The sequence below is a fragment of the Heloderma suspectum genome, chromosome 11, assembly GCF_057233095.1.
Source record: "Heloderma suspectum isolate Gila_16-S chromosome 11, 16-S_ref, whole genome shotgun sequence".
In the NCBI taxonomy this organism is placed as follows: domain Eukaryota; kingdom Metazoa; phylum Chordata; class Lepidosauria; order Squamata; family Helodermatidae; genus Heloderma; species Heloderma suspectum.
The window spans coordinates 40,082,753-40,102,954 of record NC_139468.1 but is presented as its reverse complement, the minus strand read 5'-3'; the positions used below and the strand labels follow the sequence as shown (position 1 = coordinate 40,102,954).

The 20,202-nt window shown below is 46.4% G+C and overlaps 1 protein-coding gene across 2 annotated transcripts in view; it reads left to right on the top strand.

The window, feature by feature from the left end:
• MEGF11 (multiple EGF like domains 11) overlaps positions 1-20,202 on the top strand; it is a 432,367-nt gene that overhangs the window by 264,805 nt on the left and 147,360 nt on the right. For both annotated transcript variants that reach the window (XM_084817481.1, XM_084817482.1), the window contains exons 8-9: positions 81-201; positions 11,688-11,824. In XM_084817481.1, coding sequence (XP_084673607.1) covers positions 81-201; positions 11,688-11,824 — 258 coding nt within the window. The remainder of the gene's footprint in view (positions 1-80; positions 202-11,687; positions 11,825-20,202) is intronic.

Sequence of the window (20,202 nt, the reverse complement as noted above, 5' to 3'; positions counted from 1 at the left end):
TCCTAACATAAATTATTTTTGTGTCTGTTTGTATCTCATTCTGGTTTCTGCCTGCCCCCCTTCCAACAACACCTGTAAAGCTGCGAAGAGCATTGCCCTCCAGGCAGTCATGGCGCACAATGTGAACAGCGATGTCCGTGCCAAAATGGGGGTACCTGTCACCACATCACTGGAGAATGCGCCTGTCCCCCAGGATGGATGGTATGTCCCTCTGCAGCCATGCGCCCTGTGGTGCATGCTTTAGTATGCATACATTTCATGGGTTTAAGCTTTGCATAACTGAGCACTGCAAGCCACTTGCAAGATGGTGTTGAGTCAGTGTGTGCCTATTAAAATCAGAAATCTAATGTTCAGCCACAGGAGAGGGTTGGCTGTGTTTCAGGATGAATTCGTGGCTCACGTGGCCCAACAGTGAGGCCCAAGAGGCCTTGCTATTGTTTCTCAGGCCTCTGCTGTGGGGCTAGAACATGCCCCAGAATTCTCTGCAGCGCACATGACTTCTGTAGCAGACAATTAGACATAGGAAGTTACCACCATGTTATGCATACCTCATCATAGCATCAGACCTAGGACCTAATGTCGTGACATGCTGCAGCTGCAGAACCAATAGGCCAGAGGCAGAAGACACAGCCATGGGCAGACTAAAGTTCTCGTACTGTGTCAGGCAAACAAGGACCAATGGCCAGAGGTAGACATGTGGGCAAAAGACAGACTGGTAGCTGGATACTGTGCTGGGCAGATGGGAACCAAAGGACCAGGTCCAAGGCAAAGCACTCTTGTGCTCTTACTTTGACAAGTTACTCAGGGTAAAGAATACAGCTCAGAGCAGGTGTTATATGCAGCCAGCCATGCCCCTATTGCAGGGGTGCAGAACCTCTGGCCCAGGGGCCAAATCCAGCCCCCCAGCATTCCCCATGAAGCCACACCTTTTCCCTAACCACCATTTGTTTGGTGACTTCTCGGCTTTTGTGCAGTTTTCCCCCCATTCTGAATGGCTGAAATGCCTCTCCTAAAGCGGCATTACTTGCAGTAACTAAGCCTTCAACTAAAATATGCTGGTATGTTTGGGATGTTGGCCCTGCTCCTTTTGCCTTCAGGCCTGCCCCCCACTGGAATGTGGCTCCTGAGTGCTTCTCCAAAATGGAATGTGGCCCTTGGACTGAAAGAGGTTCTGCTCATCTGCCTATTGGTTTCTTCAGAGACAAGGTCCTGGCTGGACTGAAGAGCTGCAGTTCCAGCTCTGGCCACCCTATCAGGGGCACTGCAGAACAGCACAGATCAGGTCAGAAATTTCTCAGTCAAGAGCTGTCCTGGTGGTGCAGAGAGTAAAGCACTTGAGATATGCTCCCGGTGCCCTCGTTCAAGCCTTCCAGTACTTTGCACATAGCTACAGCTTTTGAGAGAACTGAACTTGAACAAGACATTTGCCCTTGTTACCACTGTCTGCATAAGTCATCACAGCTGGAGCCAAGTTCCATGTGGTTTTAGGATATTGATGAGAAAGGTAAGCTTCTAAGGGCACAATCCTATGCATGTTGAAACAGAAAAAAGTCCTACAACTCCCAGCATTCCAACAGCTGGGAGTTGTGGGGCTTTTTTCCTGTCTAAACATGCATAGGATTGCACCCTAAATGAGTCCAATAGATACTTGGACCAGGGAGCTCTGAGTTCAAATGTGCACTCAGCCATGAAGCTCTCGGGTGGTCCCGAGCCAGTCTTAATTTCTTAGCCTAATTTAAAAATGCAGGGTTGCAGGTGTGTGTGTGTGTGTGTGTGTGTGGGATGGATGCTACTCTGAGCTCATTGGAGGAAGAGCAAGATTCAAATACAATAGACAAAAATAAATGGTGTCCCAAGTCTTAGAGGGGGAATTAGAAAACATTGTAACTGGGTGACTCTGAGGAGTGTTTAATAGAGGTCAATACAATTTTCCCCCCTCAGACATAATCTCATTGATTTTTGGCAGAATATTGCTAGGGTTAAGAGGGTTGCTGAGGTTGTTTTTCAGGCAGCGTGTTATTCCTTGCCTTTAATTATGTGTGTCAACGAAGAAAAGGTAAGCTCTTAAAAAAAATAAAGAAACCCAAAATCTGTATCAATAATGTGATAATTAACTCCCTCTGGATTTGCCAAGGCTTCATTCAGATGCACTCTGTTCTCTGGCATGACTCCATCGTTTTGACAATTAGGCTGTTGGCTCTGCTGGAATACAGCAGAGAGAGTTTGAGAGAGAGAAGGAGAGGGAGAGGGAGAGATTATTGGGATTGCTATTTTTCTCATACCTTGGAAGGCCACGAAGATGATTGGATTGTGAGGGTGGAGGGGAAGTGACTATTCCCATTGGGTACATGCTGAAATCAGCATAGGAGATGAGGGTCTGTGTGGTGTAGCAGGAAGAGATTAAGATGGTGTGCTCTTTTATCCATGGATTCCTGGGTAGATTGCGCCAGCACCATGCTTGGGCGATAACCTTCTTCCTTGACATATAGCGTTTCTGGCTTTCAATGTTTGGCCTAAAGCTTCAAGGTTATAGTCGTCACCTTCTCAAGTTGCCACAAAAAGATGTAAAATATTCAGGATGAGGGCCTAGAAGCTGTTTTTCTCAGGATCCATCCCTGCATTTCTAAAGAATGAGAGATGGTTTGTGTCAAAGCGTACACCAAAAGTACTAGAAATTTATGCACAAATGATACTACTTGGCTTGAGCTTTTCTTGTTGGATCCATCTCTTAGTCCACCAGGCTTCACCCCATTGTCTTCACACTGCAAAGCTCCCCTGACCCACCAGTCCCCACTTCTCGTCTGCCAGGGACTGGTTCCGAGTTCCCAGGCTCTTCCCTCTTGTCTCAGGGCCTGAACTTCAAGAAATCTCCAGTCCTACATACATATTATTGATGTTGTTTTTATTTAAAATCTGAAAATATTCAGGGCAGTTTACAAAACAGAATTAAAATATAATAAAAAATTAAACATCAAACAATAAAGCAGTGATTAAGGACCGTATCAAACTTTTAAAGAGCCAGCAAAGATAACACAACATGAACAATAAGAAGTGCAGCAGGACCATTCCACTACCCCTGCTGAAAATCTTTGTTTTTTCCTTTTTCCCTCCCCATCCCCCTTTCCTTGTGTGTCATGTCTTTACTGGTTGATTGTAAGCCACTCCAAGGGCCCTTTTTGGGGATGAGGTGTACATAAAAATATTTTAAATAAATGAAAAAAGAAATAACATAAAAGGCCTGGGAAACAAAGATGTCTTTGCCTGGCACCTAAAAAGTAGCTATGTAGGGGCCAGGAGCAGAGCAGGCACCACAGCCAAAAAAGTCATCTCTCCAGCCCTCACCTCATCTGACAGGGGCCTCCAGAGGAGGCTCTCAGATGCTGAATGGTACCCAGGCAACATGATATAGGAGGAGTTAGCATTATGTTAAGCAGCACAGTGATAATAAAAATGTCACAGCAGCAATTGATGAAGCACAGACTGCGCAAAAAAAAAAAAAGTGCATAACAGTTAGGCACAGAAGTGCAACATGTAGGCAGGAGTAATGAATTGCAAAGTACAAAATTCAGCTCAGTACTACCAAGTCATTGATTCCAGCACAACTAATCACACAGAAATCACACTGGTCTGCAGTCCGGATCCAGTGGCTTGTCTGAGCATTGGTACCAAGCTGATGTACACTGACCCTGCGCTGCAGTGCTGTCACCCAGATAGGTTGCACATCACCCCAGAGCTGATGCTGCAACACAACCTGTGGATTTGTGCCAGCACGAGTACCGGCTAAGGGACTGCTGCTTCAGGGTTAGAAATGCACTACAGACAAAAAATAAGTGTGGAAGCTTTAGAAATTCTCTTCTGCCCAGCTGGTGGATGGGCCACAAGTGAGTCTGCCTGCATTGATGTTATTTGGACAGAGCAGACGGATGGCATTTCAAGGGCTTGGGAGACTTCTTGAAAATCATACTGTTGGCTGTTTTGTTCCCTAGGGACAAACCTGCAGCTAACAATGCCTGCTTCTGAACCAAGCTAAGTTTGAAAAAAATACCAGAAAGGGCTCTGGGGAAGAAGCAGAAGTTGCCAGTTAAAGCCCTCCACTTGTACATGTTGGGGTTTTAAGTTTAAAGGGCCTCTCCAGGGCTTTCATAAAAGAGAAGGAAGATTCTACACGGCTACAGAGTGTATGAAACTTTTTCTTCTTCTTTTGTTGGGATTTTTAACTCTTGGTGTTTGGAGTGGTTTCTTCAAGTGTGACTGCAGCAAGCAGGGAAGGTGCAAGTGGAAAGACCTGGATACTATGCTAGTGGTAATATACTCTACAGAATATTAATCTTTGGCTGCAAACATTTTTCTTGCACATTTAGCGTGCTTTGAGGGGAAGGATGACACATATATAATATACTCTATGTGCAAACATTACTCAGAGTCACTCATAACTTTGGGTTTATTAATATGCATCAATTCCAACTTGATTTCACCTGGGACCAGAAAACTACTGTTCTCCTGCAACACTTTTTTTGCTCCCCTGGAGTGCATGTGATGAAATGCGGATCTGCCAAGAGTTTTTCTCCCTGAGGAATCAAATTCCCAGTTGAAACAGTAAGCTGAAAATGGTGTGAGCTCATACGTGCTCGCTCTCTCTCTCTCGCGCGCGCGCTCTCTCTCTCTCGCGCGCGCTCTGCTTCTCCCCCCTCCCCTGCAATCTCCTTGTTTTAAGGTAGCATAGCTCCTATTTTCAGGCAGTGTGTCTTCTCTTCTGTCAAAGGGAGAATCTAGCAAGCAATTCAATTAGCAGTAATTACACTAGTAGCCATAATCACCTGTTGCAATTGCATAAGGGACACTGGAAGAGAGTATGATTTAAGATGAGGCACACCCCAGCTAGGTCAGAGTCAGGATATGATACAGGTGGGCCTTAGCATTCTCTATGTTATTGCACCCTGGCCCCTTCCACATCCATCATCCATGCCTCCAGCCCTTGCTGGAACAGTACCGGGGTCTTCCCAGGCCAAGTTCCTTGGGGCTACCCACAAAAAGCTGTGGCCCCAGAGACCCTTGTCATCGATCACATCATTATTACGCTGCTGGGAGCCAGGATTTCATCCAAAGCATAAGCTGTCTGAATGTTATCTCAGCATGTTTCCAAACATTTTGTATCTAGAGTTGACTAGCTCAGAGTAATTTCCATCTCTTAGTTCTGTATTGACAGTGTGAATTGGAATCCCCCCCCCCACTCTGTGCTCCTCCCACACCTTCACTGTACATTGAAAGTCTGAAAAGGGAGGGCAGCTGAAAAATGTGAAGGTTTAATGAATGCACACATAGGCACAGTTGTATACGCAAGATCACATCTGTGTGCCCAAAGTCCTTAATCACTGCTGCACATTCCTTCCAAATGTTTGGACAGGATAACTTTTTAAAATTCTTCTCTTTTTTGGAACTGTTAAATGAAGTAAGCCAAAGGAGGCTGGGGAAGGGAGGGGCAGTTCTTTTGCTTTTGTTGTTGTTCAGTCGTTCAGTCGTGTCCGACTCTTCGTGACCCCATGGACCATAGCACGCCAGGCCTTCCTGTCCTGCGCTCTCTCCCGGAGCGTGCTCAAGTTCATATTCATTGCATCCGTGATGCTATCTAGCCATCTCATCCTCTGCCGTCCCCTTCTCCTTTTGCCTTCAGTCTTTCCCAGCATCAGGGTCTTTTCCAGGGAGTTTTCTCTTCGCATTAGGTGGCCAAAATATTGGAGCTTCACCTTCATTATCTGTCCTTCCAATGAGCACTCAGGGTTGATTTCCTTTAGGATGGACTGATTTGACCTCCTTGCAGTCCAGGGGACTCGTAGGAGTCTTCTCCAGCACCACAGTTCGAAAGCATCAATTCTTCGGCGCTCAGCCTTCCTTATAGTCCAGCTCTCACAGCCATACATTACTACTGGGAAAACCATAGCTTTGATTAGACGGACCTTTGTCGGCAAGGTGATGTCTCTGCTTCTTACTATGCTGTCTAGGTTGGCCATAGCTTTCCTCCCAAGGAGCAAGTGTCTATTAATAACATTGGAAAGGGCATTCAAAAAGGCATAACCCTGGGAGTGCTGAAGTCTTTGGAAGGTTGCTGATGGAATGAACTGTGTTGATGAGATGCATAAAACTGCTTGCATCTTTGCCCTGACATTTGATCCTCTGGAGATGGGCATTTTGTATTCCCTTAACACACATTTGTGCCTAAAGATTCACACCTCTCCTGAGAGATGCATCTTGGCACATTGCTTTCTCATCATTCGTTGATAGAAATCCTGCCCTCCTTGAAAGACTACGAGGAAATGCATTTATTATAATGATAAATGGATAGCTTGCCTTCCTGGAGAGAGAGAAATACAAAACATTATTTCTTGCTCAAGCCTAGAAACAAGCTGTTATGGCAGAATCCGGATGCTCTTGAATTGAGGCCAAGGTGTCTCTTTCACGGCTAGGGAACCACCAATCGTACAGGTTAGGGAAGGCTTTTGGCGTCCTTTTGGATGCTTGGAGAGAGCTGTTGTATTCCTTTTGGGGTGTTGGTATTACCAAGTCTTCCTGCCCAGCAAGTGAAGGTCCTGTCATAGGAATGAGAATATGAAGCTATTCATATTCTTGTTTGAGCTGTTTTCTATTCGGCCTGAGATGTATTCAGTATGTCCTTTTTTTTCTAAAATGCTCCACAGTGCTTGTCTGAGATGACAGGGGGGTCAGAATCCTGGTGATTTTCCTGATCTTCATTAGGTTAAATTATGTAGGTATCCGGTTCAGTTACAAAGAGCAAACAATATTATATCAGTGGCATTTCTGACATTTTTATGGCAGGGAATGATTCTGTGCTAGGGCTGAATGAATCTGTCACTTTTAGTTTCTCTCATTTTTCCAATCTTAAATTTGGTTCATCCCAAACTTGGAGGGTTGTTTTTTTTTTAAGGTTTGCATGAAAATTCATAAGCATTTTTGTGCACATTGCACCTAATATATGCATTCTTGTATACATAGTAGCTCGAAAGTGTGAAATTAGGCAAACTTGTATTAAAATGCAAACTGAACAAATTTCTCCCCTATCCCTGTTCTGAGCTAAGCAAAGGTCAGTTTGCAGGATCAGCGTTCATCAAGGCAGGCAGGCAGGGCTTAATCTGAGTCACAGGATTGCTCCAGAATCTGTTTTTAAATATTAGGGCTTAGAACTGGGCCATGTGAAGTAATAACAAGGAAGAACAAAGAGTATGTTTGACCAGATGCAAAGTGTCTTTGATCACTGGGCCTACACATATTTGGAAGGAGTGGCAACATGATTTGACAGTATTTCCAAGCAGGATTGAGTCCCAGCATTTTAGATCTCAACCACTGGTCAAAATTGGATGGGATATGCAGCCAAAAACAGCCTCTGCTTTGATTAACGCTATGCCATTCTGTGTCCCAGAACCTTTTGTGCAGTTCCTCAAAACATCTATTGTTTTGCAAAATTGACTGGATTCAGACTGTCACTGGCTAATATGAAAAGTGCTGGAGGCCATTTTTAAAGTTACACAGGTTTCTTCTCCAGGCACAAATCTTCAAAGAGATAGATAGATAGATAGATAGATAGATGCTGATGAAGTGGACATCTGCTAAGTAGAGTTGAAATAAAAACCAGGAAAATTTGAACATGCTAAATGGATTACCAGTTGGCCATTCTTGGCTTTCACAACCAAGAGAGCATTTTTTAAAGGGGAATGAAGTTGAGCCAAGAAATATAATAGATTCTCTCCACTATTGAAAAATACCTTCTGGATTGGACTGTCCAACCCAGCATCCTGCTCCCAATGGTGACTAGGCAGACGTTTCTGGGAAGCTTATAAGCAAGGGCATGAAGGCTGCAGCCCTGCCCCACCCAGTCGCCCCTGTTGTTTGATCTGCAGCAACTGGTATTCAGAGGTATCCTACTGCTGACCATGAAGATTCCAATTTAGCTTTCATGACTCGTAGCCACTGACAGTCCCAGATACAACCTGAAAAACCACCACATCACCTGGTAGAGCCTACTGTCAATATCTATATCCCCCTCCTCACCCCTTTCATTTTAAATTCTTAATACTCTGAACATGCACACTTCATGGCTTCAGTATCAAGTCTACCTTTTTTATTTCTTGTATCCCCCGCCCCCAACTGCTTTTTTAAAAACATTTTGGCTGTTGAAGAGATCTGGAGAACTTGAAAGCCTGCACATTTCTGGGTGATCTTTCAGGTGGCCTGATAAAGGTATTACTCTAATCTGTCTTATATGGGTTCTGTGAGAGCCCAATGATATTGGAGGTGGAAATGGCATGGTTTCCCTGGCTTTTTTATTTCTTTTGTTCTATGGCCCCAACATGGTCACTCATAGCTATCGTTTATTTAATGTGGGTTCTAATATGGGTCCCACAAGTAGAACCTGCAAGACAATGTTGCAGTGTATCCTTGCCCCTTAATAGAAGCATGTCTGTTCAAGGCTCAGATAGCCTCCTTCCCCCTGCCCAGCTGTCACCAGCTATGCTATTTAGCACTAGAAGGTTGCCAATCCCAAACCTGAGTATTTTATAGAGGCAGCCAGGACATTGGCCTGCTCTAGATCAAGTCTTGGTGGTTTGCAAGCAAATTCAGGGAGCGATGCAATAGAATAGTGAAGTTGGCAAGCAGATGGTCAAGCACACAGGTTTCAGACCAAGGGGGTTTAGCCTGAGGCAGGAGAGGCCAAAATCCAGGCAGAGGTCAGAACACTGCCGGTCGGTCAGGCACTGAGGATCAAGCAGCAGGAGCAGTCAAAGTAACAAGCAAGAGGTCAAGCATAGTAAATCAGTCATGTACGTCCTGCAGTCCAGAAGGTCAGTAAACAGAGCATCAGTCACAGGGCATGATTCAGGAGGCAAGGCGCATGGCAGAGGCTGGATGGACCAAGTTGTTTCAGCACTGGCTGACTTTCCAGTGAAGGCTGTTAAGCCCAAAGCCATCCGGACCCCACCCAGAGCTCAGCTGCAGCAATGGAGCTCCCTTTCCAGAGCCTACTCCAGAGGAGTCCCTTTCTCCCAAGGAGATGTTTTCTGGAGGTGAGCACTCCATTGCACAGGAGCCCTGCTAGCCAATTGAGGCAATGACGCTCCTGGGGGTCAGGGGGTCGCTCAGTCCTTTCTCCTGCCGGGGATGGCCTTGCAGCCATCTCCCCTGAGGGCTCAGGCTCCTGTGTGTCTGGTGGGTGTCCCTGGTCTGGAGTGCCCTGGGCTTCTGGGGCCTCTAGCTCCTCCTCTGAGGAGGACTTCTCCAGTTGGGGCATGACAGACATGGAATTCTGGAGATGGAAAAAGCAATCCCCAATCCTCCTCCAGCAGGATGCTTACTCGAAGCTGTCAGGGGCTTCTTTAGGGAAGTTCTCTCTCTTCCTTTGCCATCACTTTTTTCTTGTTCTTCAGTTGATGAATGACATTCCACATCTCAGCTATTCGCAGCCAGAGACTTGACTGGTAAGTAGGGATGTCAGAGAATTCCGCCACGGATCACGGTGAGGCTGAATGCCAGTGCATTCGGCCCCCCGAAATCTGTGGCGGAACGGCCTGCCACCCCCCCTACCCCCCCCGCGGATCCCCCCCAGGATGAGACTTACCTGGGGCGGATCTTCCGGGCGGCGGCTCCAGCAGCAGCTCCGGCGGCTGGTCTTCTGACCGGCTGCCGCCGCCGCCATTTGCAGTGTTTTTGTTGTTGTTTTACAGAGACGTGATAGGCTACGTAAGTTTTTACGTAGCCTAAAACGTCTGGGTAATTAAAAAAAAGGCGTACGCAAATGGCGGCGGCTACAGCCACCGCCATTTGCGTTCCTTAATTTGGGCCGTCTTAGTCTACGTAAATATTTACGTAGATGTCAGGGTGGACATTGAGCCCATAGAATCCCGGAGTAGTTCTCATTCTGAGGAAGAGCAGTCGCTCCTGGGAGAAGAGTGCGCTCCTCTTTCCCAGGACCAACAGCTGACGGAGATTCCTCCCACCAGCATTCCTAGTTTAGTTAGCAATCCAGGGAGTGACCAAGCACAGATAGCAGACTTGGTGGATGCGCGATGCAGACGCAGAGAGCGGCGCCAGATGGAGGGCGCGGAAAGGAGGCGAAGTGCCAGGTTGGCGCGCAAACAACGGCTGCGCCCAGAGGCTCCAAGGGAAAAGGGGAGGGACTCTCCCTAGTCCTTAAGTTCAGGAGTCTGCCAGTAATTCCCTTTCAAACGGGGACCAACTGTTCCAACTTAGGGCATAGGTACTGTGCTGCTCAGATCTAGTTGCAATCGGTATAGTTGTTAAGTTGTAAAAGAAGAATAAAGCTTTGAAAGGAATTCCTTTGTCTGTGTCTGGACTTGGCTACTGGTTTAGACAGAGAAAGACCTCCAAGGAGCCCTTGACAGTAGACTAAGACGGCGAAAATAAGGGGAACGCAAATAGCATCAGCTACGCTATTTGCGTTCCCCTTATTTTCGCAGTCTTAGTCTACGTAAATATTTACGTAGACTAAGATGGCCCAAACTAAGGAACGCAAATGGCGGCGGCCATAGCTGCTGCCATTTGCGTACGCGTTCCCCCCCCCCCGAGCCCTCCGCAGCCGGAAATCCGGCTGCGGACAGCTCTGGCCTGGCTGGGCCTGGCCGGCTGCTCCGCGGAGCTGCCGTGGAGCACAGCCAGCCGCAGAGGATTCCGGGGGGGAGGAACGGAGCACCTCCCCCCCGTCGAGGATTCCAGGGGGAGGGACGGAACGGCTCCCCCCACCACCATAAACATAATCCGCGAAAGGTAAGTGACTTTTGTACATCCCTACTGGTAAGACAAACACAATCTGACTGACTTCTGATTCATTTAGATCCTTCCCCAATCCATCTCTCTCTCTAGGCTCAGGTGCCATGAACAGTTTTGTTTTTAAGAGAGCAATCCTATCGTCCTTGCATTAACTTCCCAGGGACCATAGGATGGGTAGGATTCTCCCCTTCAAGGTCAGAGACAGCGCTTCAACCTCAGAATGGGGAGTTGGAGATCTGACCTCACAACCCCTTGCAGCCGGCCCGGAGAAAACTGCTCCAGGCTGCCCTCCAAGATTGGAAGAGAGATCTCGGAGAGGGGGAGAGGGGGAAAGGGGGATGTTCTGGTGGGCAGGGAGGGGAGGAGACTAGGGAGGCCAGGGTACAATTTATCCCAAGCTCCTCCACTCTCTTTCCCTTCCCCACTGAAGTGCCTTTGCTAGATGGGCTGAAAAGCTGAAAAGCCCATCTAGTGAAAAAAATCAAAGATGAGAGGATGGGGAGGCAAAGATCACCTGTGTCACTCCTCTTGCTCTGCTGGCTTCAGCCCAGGAGGGCATAGGAATTCAGAAGCCTCCAAGTTTGGGGGCTTCCGAGTAGCAAGAACACAGTCCATAGGACGGCGCCCTAAATGTAATTTCTTAAAAATCCAAAAACCTATCTACTTCTGTGTACCTGCAGCATCCCCCGAGTATGTAAATGCTACCACCTTATTTTTTGGTGGCCCTGTTTCACTCTCAAACTAATAAGCAGTCTGTTACATGAGTTCACTTTGAGTTCAATGATAAACAAAGCAGATCCTTTAATGGTCTCTAAATGCCGCCTACTCTTCTTTGCTCCTGGTTAACACGAGATACCCGTTTTCTCTCTATCTCTCTGCCTCCTCCCATGCAGGGCTTTGTGTGTGCCCAGCCATGCCCAGCAGGAACATATGGAGTTAACTGCAGCCAGGATTGCCCATGTCACAATGGAGGACAGTGTGATCATGTGACGGGGGCATGCCTATGCACAGCAGGCTATATGGGAGACAGGTAGGTATGGTGGTACCTTATAGAATCCTTTGTTCTTCCGTGTGTCAAATGCCAGTCATGGCTTCAAACCAATGACCTCCCCCATCCCACCCACACACCCCCCACACACACCCCCACACACGAAACTTGAGTGAGTAGAGGTCCCTGCAAGAAGGCTCTACCACCAACTTACTATGTGCATGTGATAGTCAACCTGCCCCCTCGGAAGAAAAACTCCTAGTACAGGCCTTCCAGGACTCTTCACGCTCTGGATTGCAGGTGGGGAAATTGCATAATTGTATATCAGAATTTCCCTGTGTTTGGTAACCTGGCATGTCACTCACAAAGCAGGGCTGGCCTTTCCCCTGATGTGCTAGTTTGCCATGTTTAGGGGGCTTTACAGAGTATTCAGGCATGCAATGCTTGCCCCTGCATTGCGAACTGATACAATCCCAAGAAGATACTGCATTATTTTCCTGAATGTCCAGCTGCCAAATGTGCGTAATGGTGAGAGATTCCTTTTGGGGGAGGGGCTGTACCAAGTCACATTTTACATGGTTATGCATTTGCTTCAGGTGGCCCCTATAAGAAAACCACTCCTAACTCAGCCTTTTGTCTGACAGGATAAATCTGTGGTGCAAGACAAATGAGAGCACTTTTACACAAACAACCCATGAAACCGAGGCACATAGGAAGCTGGAATTACCAGGTCATTGGTCTGTCTAGCTCTAGAGGCCTACACTGGCTGGCAGCAACTCTCTAAGGAAACCTCTCTAAAGTTTCAGGCAGGGGCCTTTCCCGGCCCTACCTGGAGATGCTGGGGATGGAACCTGGGACCTTCTGCCTGCCAAGCAGGGGCTCTACCACTGCGCTATTGTACTTCCTGTAAACGTGAGGTGGGTGGTACGGTCTCCATGCAAGGTCTCTACCACCTTTTGGGATTGGCCCTCAATCCCAAGTTTGGATCATTTAAAATACTGTGTTTTTGTCTTCCAAATACTTTTCTGCCTGGCATGTCGTCAGGTTTCCCATTATGACCTAGACCCACTGAGCAACCTCTTAAGGATCTCTTTCCTACTTAAGAGTCCCACCTTCTTTCTTTTAAACTTCCCCTTCCCAGTAATGTGGGGTGTAGGCTGTAGACATGGGGTGACTGACACTCTAGACACAGGGTTTAACCACAACAGTTTACAGGTAAATTTAAGGCTAGCAAATCACAACTACAGGTATTTACACAATAGAGCTGGGTGATACAAAGGCATTAAAAGAAAATAAAAGAAAAATTGCAAAACAAGTTCCTTTACCCTAGCAGTCCTTAGACTTTTCTAGGCTGCTTCTTCTTGCTCACTCTTCAGACGCTGCTCCCACTTCAGGCTCTGGCCATCTCTCCTCTTACTGGCTCTCTCGCTCTCTTTATGTAACCTCCTCCCTCAAAACCAAAAGTACTGCTTCAGTCCTGAAGAAATGAAACTTAAGTGGAGAAATGAAACTGAAACTTAACTGGAGAAATGAAACTATTCCTCTCACTGTTACTCCCTCCCAACAGAAAACTCCAGGCCTCTAAGCCTGACCCTTTTCCTCTGTAGGCCTCAAACCTTCACACATGCGTTCTCCGGTGATTCCAGAGTGCCTTGGGAAACATTCTCCAGGGGAAGCTGTGCTAGTCTGTTGCAGCTCCAGTCCATGAAAGCTTATGCTGTAATAAATTGGTTAGTCTTTAAAAGTGCCACAAAACTTCATTGTTTTGAGAAAAAATGGGTCTTCTAGGTCCTGGCAGCAGGGACTTGTGCAGTCGTTGATTTTCATTTTATTTAATTTATTAAAATATTTATTTGCCACCCTCCCATGAGCAAGCACTCAGGGCAGCACACAGATCTTAAAAAGATAACGTATAAAGAACAACCACATGAAATATAAAATAGCACAGTTGAGCAATAGAACACAACAAGAAAAAACAACCAAGAGCAATAAAACATGAACCAAATTGAAACCAGCTAGGCAACATGCTAGAAAGCTAGGGCAAATAAAAAGGTGTTTGCCTTTTTCAGCTGGAGCCAAAAAGACATCAGATTTGGCACCAGGAAAGCCTTCCTGGGAAGGGAATTCCACATATGGGGCTCCACCATTGAAAAGGCCACTAAGAGTGCAATCCAGTGGAGATTATTGTCAGCCTCCGAACAGCTAAGCAGGGTCAGCCCTGGTTAGTACTTGGATGGGAGACCGCCTGGGAATCAGGGTTCCTGTGTCGAGCAGGGGGTTGGACTCGATCGTCTTGTAGGCCCCTTCCAATTCTATGATTCTATCCAATGCTGGGTGGCTGGAGCACAGAGCTGATCCTCGCCTCCATGCTCCGGCCACCCTGCATTTCTGGCTAGACAGGCGATTTTGCCTGTCTACCCAGGGAGCTTCAGAGCAGGAGGGGGGAAAGCTGCACAGTGCATAGAAAGCTGCCTAATGTGGCTTCCGCGATCTCCTCCCCACCCCTGGGACTGCCCCGTTTTCCCCATCTCTGCAGTTCATTTCTGAGTGCACAGACATAACTGGCACAGAGAGAACTGCACCAGCTACAAGGGGGCAAGGAGTGCAGTTTCTGGGAACCGCATTTGCAGCCCTGGCTCTGACCTTGGTTCCCAGAAAGCAAAAAATCCTATGGCTCTCCAGACAGTGTCTGGTGGCCATAGGATTGCTCCCTCTGAGGACCAGTTGTGAGGTAAGAAGCTTTTAGGTTCTTCATTCCCCTGCATTTTGAGGTTCGGAAAGAGGTGATCTTGCAATACATTCAACAAACATTACTGAATAGCATGAAGGAAACAAAATATCCTATGTCCCCTGTTTGAAAGATTAACAGAAGAAATGAAAAATAAATGTGGATATGTTCATCCACAGTGAGAAACTCCTTTATTGTCTGTTGCTTTATATAGGAGCCATAGAGTTGCAAATGCAGAATAGAAGGGTGGACTGGATCCCCCCTTTCGTAGTAGCAAATGCATATTCTTATTTGAATTCTTTTAATCTTTTAGTACAATACTTTAGCAGCTGCTTCCAAAAGAGGAGGAGAAGGGTTGTTGTTGTTCAGTCGTTCAGTCGTGTCCGACTCTTCGTGACCCCATGGACCATAGCACGCCAGGCCTTCCTGTCCTGCGCTCTCTCCCGGAGCGAGGAGAAGGGTGGGGAGACATAATAAAAAAAACAGGAGAGAAGAGGAAGCCAACAAAGACCAAAACAATCGGTTGTAGGGTAGATTCATTGAAACCAACAGGACTTAAGTTAAACTAACATTGGATACAACCCAAAGAACTATGAAAATTGTATTACACAAATATTGTTTTGAATATGTGCACCAAGGTAACATTGTCACACGAATGATGATGAGAACTGTGACAATGCAGGAACTCCTCCCAAAGTCCTTCCAAATGTTCCAGTTCTATCATGATGCTGGCCAGTCTTGCATTGCAGCTTGGACCTTATTGAAGGACTTCAGATTCCATAAGTAGGAAGTCCTCGCTGGAAATGCTGACATACATCTCTTGAAGTCTACGCAGCAGGAGAATCAGTTCTAGCCCAATGGGAATTGAATATAATTCTTCTTAACACTGTGGCTGTTTCAAGAACGCTCTTAAGTTAGTCATGACTAATGTAAGTCCCATTCATTTCAATGGGCCTACTATAAAGTATGACTAAAATGGGATACAACCCTATATCTTTTAAGGGAGGTGAGAAGTGTGACCAAGGCATGCTTTTTCCTTTGAAAACTGTCAGTAACAGTAACTGAAAATGAAGAGCTTTTTCTGCTTGGAGGTTGTTAGTTGTGTGTGTGTGTGTGTGTGTGTGTGTGTATATATGTGTATATATAGGGCAGTATCCAGTGCCGCTGCTTTGCTTACGCAAGTGATAGCATTGCGTAAGCAAAGCGACCTCTGACACTGCACCAATAGTATGAGAGCCAGTGTGGTGTAATGGTTAGAGTGTTGGACTGGGTGCCAGGAGATCCGGGTTCTAGTCCCCACTCGGCCATGGAAGCTCACTGGGTGACTTTGGGCCAGCCACAGACTCTCAGCCCAACCTACCTTACAGGGTTGTTGTTATGAGGATAAAATGGAGAAGAGGAAGGTTATGTACGCCACCTTGGGTTCCTTAGTGGAAAAAAGGCAGGATATAAATGCAATAAATACATAAATAGATAGTGTAAGCTGGTGCGATGGGCTCTGAGGTAAACTCGGTGCACCAGTTTACATGCTAGGGGTGGCTTATCTCAGTGATACATCAACTTCTTAAGCAGAATGGCCCTGTTGGATACTGCCCATGCATACATATAAACACAAACCCATACAATTTAATCTAATATAAATATATTATACTGTCTGCATGCATATGCATCATTTTTATTGTTTTTGTTTGGGGTTTCCCTTTTTATTGTTTTTAGAGGGCACTGTAACATGCAACCTCCAGCCTAGCTGCGCTCGTTTTTGGCTGCCCAAATTGGAAGACAAAAATCATTAGGACTCAAAGACTGGTCTCCGACGCTTAAAAAAACCCCAAACCAAATCTGAAACTTTTTCTATATGCCCATGTGCCACATCAGTGTTACTGAAATTAGAAACATTTTTTTAGAGAGATAGAAAATACTGTAATACTTTTATTGGCAATGCTCCCCCATTTTTATTATTAGGTTGGTTTTCGAAATGTACCTTATAAAGCATAATGGATTATATTTAATTTAATTTAGATATTTGCAGCAATAAATTTAATGGGGAGCACTTCGTGTTTACAAGATATGCAAATGAAAGAGATTTATACCCATTAATCCCCTCAAGATTAAGCACTGCATTTCAATATTTCTCCTACCCCACTCAGCATTTCTAGATTGGGGGGAGGGAATATAGTAATGAAGGCACCTGATTGGCCCATATGGTATATTTCAGTAGACCAATGTGTACTTTTCATGGATCTCTGATTCAGCTCAATGCTTGATACTGTGGTTGCCCCATCTTTAAAAAGTTTTAAAGTTGGGGAAGGTCCCCCAAATGATAGCTAAAATGATTATGGCAAATGGGGGCCTGTTTTTTCAAAGAAAGACTTCGGCAGAACCAGATCCTATTTTTCCTCCCACCAATTCCGTTGCCATCTGCTAAAATGGCGTCTGCAGAAAACACCCAATCCAGGGTTGGGTTCAAACTTGCTTCCATACTGTTCACAATATCTCACAACAAGGACTGTTTTTGATGAGTTCATGGGAAGATATCAGGGATGTACAAAAGTCACTTACCTTTCGCGGATTATGTTGTTGGGGGGGGAGGCGTTCCGTCTCTCCCCCCGGAATCCTCGCCAGGGGGGGAGGTGCTCCGTTCCTCCCCCCTGGAATCCTCCGCGGCCGGCTGTGCTCTGCGGCAGCTCTGCGGAGCAGCCGGCCAGGCCCAGCCAGGCCAGAGCCGTCTGCAGCTGGATTTCCGGCCGCGGCGGGCTCTGGGTAAAACAACAACAACAACAACAAACCGCGTACGCAAATGGCAGCGGCTACAGCCGCCACCATTTGCGTTCCTTATTTTTGCTGTCTTAATCTACGTAAATATTTACGTAGACTGACAACGAAAATAAAGGGGAACGCAAATAGTGTAGCGGGCGCTATTTGCATCCCTTTTTGATTCGCCGTTTTAGCCTACGTAAATATTTACATAGGCTAAAACGGCAAATCAAAAAGGGATGCAAATAGCGCCCGCTACGCTATTTGCGTTCCCCTTTATTTTCGCCGTCATAGTCTACATAAATATTTACGCAGATTAAGACGGCAAAAATAAGGAACGCAAATGGCAGCGGCCATAGCCGCTGCCATTTGCGTACGCGGTTGTTGTTTTTTTAAACCCACCCAGCCATGATAGGCTACGTAAAGATTTACGTAGCCTATCACGTCGTGGTTTTTTTTTTTTTTTTTAAACCTAGCCATGATAGGCTACGTAAATCTTTACGTAGCCTATCATGTCTTTTTTTTTTTTTTTACAAGCCTGGAAATGGCGGCGGCGGCAGCCAGTCAGAAGACCAGCTGCCGCAGCCGCCGTTGCAGCCGCCACCCGGAAGATCCGCCCCAGGGTAGTCTCGTCCTGGAGGGGATCCGCAGGGGGGCGGGGGGGTGGCAGGCTGTTCCGCCACGGAGTTTGGGGGGCCGAATGCACTGGCATTCGGCTTCACCGAGATCTGTGGCGGAATTCTCTGACATCCCTAAGATATCCCAGAATTCTCCTTTGGTGTGCTTTCTAGGTGGCATAGGCTATATACTTAGGCTGACCATATTTCCTTGAGACAAAAACGGGATATTGGGATGACAAAAATAGGACGGGGTTATGTAATATTCCTTATTCATGAAAAAGTAAGACGATAACAAAAGTTTTATTACATGAACATATTGAGCTAACAAGGTCAAAAAAATAATAATAAAACCACAATGTAACAAAACAACTGCAGCTCCCTTTGTGGTCTCTCAGGCTATAAGAGACCTAAAAAGCAACCTAAACTCACTGCAAAAGAACACGGAAAGGGGCGCAAATGAATAACACTAATTTATTGCATATACACACAAAAACCACTCATAAATATACATATATAAAATACATATAAAATATCACATGAGCAGTAAACAAATCTGTATGGCATACCACACTGAGCACTCTATTGCAGGACTGCAGTGGCCAGACTGCAAAAAATCATAAACATACACCAAAAAGAAAAAGGAATGAGCACCCCGACTGCTATCACAATCCGGTATATGCCAACGTCCCACCGGAGAGTTCCGCTGTAATAAAAAAATAGCTAACAGCCCGTTGAACCGAAATGTGAGTCTGAAAAGTCCGAATCAAACTGAATGTAGGGCAGAAAGAATCTCAATGGGCGGAATGATGGTAGAAATAACAGTAAGACTCCCCCTCCTGGCTCCCACACGCTGAATGGGGCTTAGCGGCCCCCTCTTGAATTCCCCGCCACTGCCGACAAGCCAGGAGGCGGCGTCTGATCGTCACCAGCTCAAGAAGCCTGGCCTGGCTGGACAAAGGAAATGGAGCTTCCTCTTCAGTCACACTAGTAGTTTTACTGCACGCCTTGATTAGCATAGAGCCTTATGATAAACGCGTTCAGTTTTTTACAAAAAATTAAAAACGGGACGAAGTTGACATTTATATTAAAACGACAGGATGGTCGGGAAGTATGAAAAAAATGGTACTGTCCCGTTTAAAACGGTACGTATGGTCAGCCTAGATATACTGTACTATCAGGGTTCTGGCTTGTGTGGGGGCCTCTGCTTGTATACACAGAGGACTCCTCTTTGCAAACGTTTTTACTCAATTCGCAGATGCCACGGGGAGGGGCTGCATTCCATGCAGGATACTGGGGGCACAGATACTCAGCGCAGCCCCTTTCCTGGCTCATGTGTTTACTTTAAGTCATACACCTGAATAGGACTATACTCGTCCTCTCTTTGCTCTTGGTGGAGAAGGCCTTGCGTACACTAATGAAGTAGCCATTCAAGAGCAAGGCCACACATTCCATATTCCTACCCCTTCCTCCCTCCCTTAGAGCTGGTTCAGATACTCTAAACTTAGCATAGAGATCCCTGCCTTCCACAAGTACTCACAATGTTTCTGTTAAGGTATGAGAGCTGGTGCCATCTTTTTCTTGTTTGTTTTACTTGTACTGCACTTACTGAGCCATGAGTTAGCCAGGTTGGGCCATACAGCGTGTATTCCCTGAGATTAATATTGCTCTCACACATTATGGGGGTTTTAAGGCATATATCTGCTATTTTTTAAAATGGAACACATACTTGAAGCAGAAAAGCACCTGGCATCTCCATGCTTTGGCTCATGTGACATTAAAAGAGCTTTGCAGGCCCAGAAACCCTAACCCTTGAGGAAAGTGCTGAAGGGTGATGCTTAAGGACACTGACTGCTTGGGGCCATCCAAACAGTGCTCCTCAAATCACTGGGGGGGGGGGCTACCCCTTGTGATAGGCCATTTAGAAGGCTCTAGAAGGACCATGATTTGGCCTCTGTAACTCTAGTCAAGCCCCCCCCCATGGCCCCCAAGCTAGATCCGTTTGCCACATCTCTCTGTGCCGATATGCCTGGCAATCTCCATGAGGGATGTGGAAATAAGCTAAACTCAAGGATATCAAGGTTCTCTGAGTTCTACCTAGGGATGTACGAAAGTCACTTACCTCTTCGAAGGGTGACATTCGCAGTGGGGGGGAGGTGCTCTGTCCCTCCCCCCGAAATTCTCTCTGGCTGGCTCCGCTCTGCGGAGATTCTGCAGAGCCGCCGGCCAGGGCCACCCGCAGCCAGATATCCGGCCGCTGGGCAGCCTGCAGGGACACAAATGGCGGCTGCCGTAGCCGCCGCCATTTACGTCCCTGTATT